The sequence below is a fragment of the Nanorana parkeri genome, unplaced genomic scaffold (genome assembly GCF_000935625.1).
Source record: "Nanorana parkeri isolate BGI_ZX_2015 unplaced genomic scaffold, ASM93562v1 scaffold6, whole genome shotgun sequence".
NCBI classification, from domain to species: domain Eukaryota; kingdom Metazoa; phylum Chordata; class Amphibia; order Anura; family Dicroglossidae; genus Nanorana; species Nanorana parkeri.
In genome coordinates this window covers 1,408,127-1,412,929 of record NW_017306274.1, presented here as the reverse complement: position 1 = coordinate 1,412,929, position 4,803 = coordinate 1,408,127, and the positions used below count along the sequence as shown (strand labels likewise).

The window sequence follows — 4,803 nt, the reverse complement described above, 5'->3', positions numbered from 1 at the left end:
TCCCCTCTCCCGCCCCGCCCCCCTCCCCCCTCTTAGCAGTGACTCAGCAGCTCAGCTCCCCCTCCCAGCAGTGAATCAGCAGCTAAAGCACCCCACTTCTCTGCCCGTTCCTCACAGCAGTGATTAAGCAGTTTAGCCCTCCGTCCTTCCCCTTCCCAAAAGTGACTCAGTAGCTCAGGTCCCTCATACAAGCAGTGACTTGGCAGCTCTCTCCATAGCTTAGGTCATCTTGGTCCCCTCTCCAAGCAGTGACTCAGCAGCTCAGATTTTTTTTATTCCTCCCAATTTTGACTCAGCAGCTGAAGCCCTCCACTTCCCATCTCTTTCCTCCCATCAGTGGCTCAGAAACTCAGCTCCCCTCCCAGAAATGACTGAGCAGCTTAGCCCCCCTGCAGTGCCCAGAAGCTCAGTTCACCCTTTCCAGCAGTGATTCAGCAATTCAGCTTGCTTCATCCTCTTAACCATAAATCAGCACTGGGGGTCTCAGCAAGGGAAGCTTCTCTCCATCCCAGCGGCTGAGCCCCCCCAGTTCCTGATATGTGTTTATATCAGAGATTAGACGGTCGGAGGACTGTCTAGTCTCTGCTCTTTGGATGCTCCATGTCCCGTGCTACTTGTTATAACTTAAAGGCCGGATCTTTACAGGCAGATCCCTCTCTCCCCCCTTGATAGTACCTGTAAAAGATTGCTGGGTGCTGGAACGCTTTGCATTTCTGTGCTTGACAGCCGATGCCACACTGTATCCTATTTATAAGATGTGTCCCTGAATATATCTCCCTAGAGTCCCTGCATGTAAGATGCATCTCCAGGGTTCCTAGTTATAAGATGTGTCCCTGGAAATAAGTCCCAAGGATTATCGGTTTATAAGACATGTTCCTGTTTATAAGATGGGTCCTTAGAAATGTGTCGCTGAAGATCCCGTCAAAGAAGAATTCAGGGCAGAAATTGTATTAACCCCTTTGCTGTGGGGCTTCCCCAGCACTGCAAGGGTTAACTGCTCGCTTCTGCATAGGATAACCCGAACCTCCAAGCTGGCAGCGCTCCCTCCAGCCTCTGTCCTCCTTTCCTTCAAGGATGGTAGTGGGCACTGTATTGGATGTAATGACTCAAGGACTCCTAGACTGCTGCAGCAGAGAGGGAGAGATGCTCTGTGGACTGGTCTAAAGGTGGCCATACACTCTACAACCATCGCAAGACTTTAGTCTTGCGATGGTTGTAAAGGGATTAAAAAAACGTACGATCTGCCTATCTTGGACAGGCAGATCGCACTCTCGATCATCGCAAGCCCGCCCCCCCAAGGGGCGGGCTTCCGATGACCGCAATGCTGAACGGGCAGTGTGCGCGTGCGCACACCGGCCCGTTCAGCATTTATCTTCTGAGCACCGTTCTAACCAGCCGAGAATCGTACGATTCCCGGCTGGTTTTCGAACATGCTGGTTCGACAGAAGACGTGCGACCGTACAGTAGAAACGGTCGCACGTCTCTGTTCACACTGCTCGATTATCGTACGAAAACCCGATCGCATACGATTATCGTACGATAATCGTGCAGTGTATGGGCACCTTAAGAGCAAGCCGACGTAGAAACTCAGGTGAATAGTGTAACTTTTTTTTTTTTTTTTACCTTAGGCAAAAATGAGCAGTTAACCCTTGCATTGTAGGGGAAGCCCTATTGAAGGGGTTAATAGCATTTCTGCCCAAAGTTCTTCTTTAATTAGATGTGTCCCTGGAGTCCCTGTTTATAAGTCCACGGGGTAATCTGTTTATGAGACATGCCCCTTAAAACGTGTCCCTGTTTATAAGATGTGTCCTTAGAAATGTGTCCCTGGAGCTCCTCTGTTAACTAGCTGTGTCCCTGGGTTCCTCCTATACCAAAGTGTTACCTATATATACACGATTTGTACCCGGGGTTCCCTGTAAATGAGAAGTGTCCCTCCAAATGGATCCCCAGAGTTCCCTGTATATAAGAGGTGCCCCTGGAGTTCCCTGCATAGCAGATGTGCCCCTGGAAAGGTGTCCCCAAAATTCCCTGTTGACAAAACTGACCAACAGCTGCACTTTGAGGCTGATTTACTAAAGGAGTTGTGAATCTTCACTGCAAAATGATGTGAATCTTCATTTCAATTATCCAATTATGTGAAAGGTAAATTCCTAAGCACCTAATCATGGTCACATGACATAAGTGAACAGGGATTTACCCTTCACACGGTTGGATAATTGAAGTGAATATTCACACAATTTGTTTTTAATAAACAATCGAAAATCTGCCCAAATATCTCTAAATTTGCAAAAAAGTCCCATCCCACTGTATTTCTCATCACTCCCAGCATTCCTCAGACTCCCAATGCCTGCTGGGAGATGTCATTCTACTATTTTTTAACATATAATTTATGGCAACAATCAGCCAGCCCCAAAGACTCCCCCAAAGCATGTTGGGAGGTGCAATCCCAGAACAGCCTTTCTCTATAATTCATACTTTCAGCTTCCCCATAAATGTCAACACTCACCCTCCATCTCTGCTCACGTGCGCCTGCCCGCACCACTTCCGGCTTCTTACTGATGACGTCACGTGCGGGACGGTCCTTCTTGAGCTTCTAGCGTGAGTTGCCATGGAGACGGAGTCCTCCGAGAAGCTTGCTGGCGTCTCGGGAACCAGTCACGTGGGCAGCGGATCACGTGACGTGAGCCTGCAACCTTTACAGGGAGTTACCTTTTCTTTATTAGTAAACAAATATGTTTGTCATGTAAATATTTTTATTTTTACTTATTTTTGTTTATAATTATTTATTGTAGTAAGCATTTAAACTACAATCTCCCTTTAAGGTTATAGCTGCATATAACTTCTGGCCTGTATTCCTTTAACCACTTGCTGACCTGCCATTTTTCAGTATTCAGCGCTGCAGTACTTTGACTGACATTTATTCCGTCATGCAACGCTGTACTGAAATTCATTTTATACCATTTTTTGGGGACACATAGATATTTCTTTTGGTGGCATTTAATCACCACTGGGGGTTTTATTTTTACTATACAGACATTCCTCGGTCACCGACTTACCTGCTTTGCGACCACTCGCACTTACGACGGACCGCCGATCGACCTCCGACCTTGTCCTCCGATTTTCACTGCGGGTCCCGGTAATTGTTTTCATTGCCCGATGTACAGTACACTGTTCGGTACTGTACATCTGCAATGCTATATAGTAATGTACTAATGCAGTACAGTACTGTATAGAGTTCCTCACTTAACGACCAATTCGTTTAACGACCTGGTCGTAGGAACGGAACTCGGTCGTTAAGTGAGGAATACCTGTATAATGAAAAAAGTACTGAAAAGTTTTTAAAAAAAACCTGTTCTCCCTACGTTATGTTATAAAACATTTATTATTACCCAATTTTTTGGTAAAATATAAAAGTCGGGGTCACGTCGGGTAAATAGACACCAAACATGTCAAGCTTTAAAATTGCGCGCACCCGCAAAATCGCAAAAAACTACCATACCCAAAATTGACCATAGCCGATGCTTTAAAAGCTTTTACCGCTCATCAGTTTAGTGTTATCAGTGATTGATGACCCTAGAATTATTGCTCTAACTCCGACCTTCGCGGTGATATGTAACATGTGTGGCGCAATGGATGTAATCGTCGTTTTCGCACGTAGGCGGACTCGACGCATGTTTGCGTGTGCATGTGGGGGCGGGGGACTTTCATTTTTTATTTTTTTTATTGCTTTGATATGTGACTTTTCATTTTTTAATTTTATTTTGTAACTTTAATTTTTTTTTAAACTTTTATTTTTTCACTTAACTTTATTGCTATCACATAGGGAGCAAACAAGCTCCCTATGTGATAGCCAATTTGCAGTGACAGGTCCTCTTTATGGAGACATCAGGGGTCTTTAAGACCCCTAATGTCACCTAGGGACCCCCAGAGAAGCTGATGAAGCAGAGACCTGCTTCATCAGCTTCTCTTCGGTTTCTGTACCGGATAGTGACAGAGGAATGCGGAAGAGATGTAATACACATCACTGCCTGCATTCCGAAGAGGAGGAGGAGATCATAATGGTATGGGGCCCCAGGGAAACAATGGTGTGAGGTTCCTTTTAAAGTACTTATCAGACACTTATCCTAGATAGGGGTCTGGTATTCATTTAGAGGGGAACCCTATGAAAAAAAAATGGTGTGGGGGTTCCCCTTAAATTACATATCAGACCCTTATCCTAGATAGCGGGCTGGAATTAATTTAGAGGGGAACCCCAGGGAAAAAGAATGGTCTTGGGTTCCCCTCAAAATACATATCAGACCCTTATCCTTGATAGGGGCCTGGTATTGATTTGTAGGAAGGACCCCATACACAGAAAACCGCAGCAAGCTCCCCCCCCAACCCACTTAAGCATATCAGGCCACATGCCCTCAACATGGGGAGGGTACCTAGTTATGGGGGCCCTCCTGGCAAGGCATCAATGCCCCAAGTTGATGGGTACAAGAGCCTCCTCGCTCGCACCCCTCCCCCAGTCCCATGGTGTATATCCATTGTCAGTCACACGGCTCTTTATACTTTTCTCCTTTGCTCCTCCCCTGGCAGCTACAGAAAAGCTTACCTAGGGAGGGGAGGAGTGGAGGTGCTTGGCCAGCACAGATACTAATTAGGCACTTCCAGAAGGGGAGGGGCTATGATGTGCAAGGAGGGAGGGGCCTGTTTGGATCCTCTATACATAGAGATCATGGACAGGCCTCCTCCTAGGGCAGGGGTAGGCAACCTTGGCTCTCCAGCTGTGCTGAAACTACAAATCCCACAGGGCATTGC

General features: G+C 46.4%; 1 protein-coding gene across 1 annotated transcript in view; it reads right to left on the bottom strand.

Annotated features, from left to right (window-relative positions):
* POP4 (POP4 homolog, ribonuclease P/MRP subunit) overlaps positions 1-2,563 on the bottom strand; it is a 12,474-nt gene extending 9,911 nt beyond the window's left edge. Inside the window, 1 exon segment of the mRNA XM_018553144.1 lies at positions 2,507-2,563. Coding sequence (XP_018408646.1) covers positions 2,507-2,513 — 7 coding nt within the window. The 5' untranslated portion in view covers positions 2,514-2,563.
* Between the last annotated feature and the right edge of the window lie 2,240 nt (positions 2,564-4,803).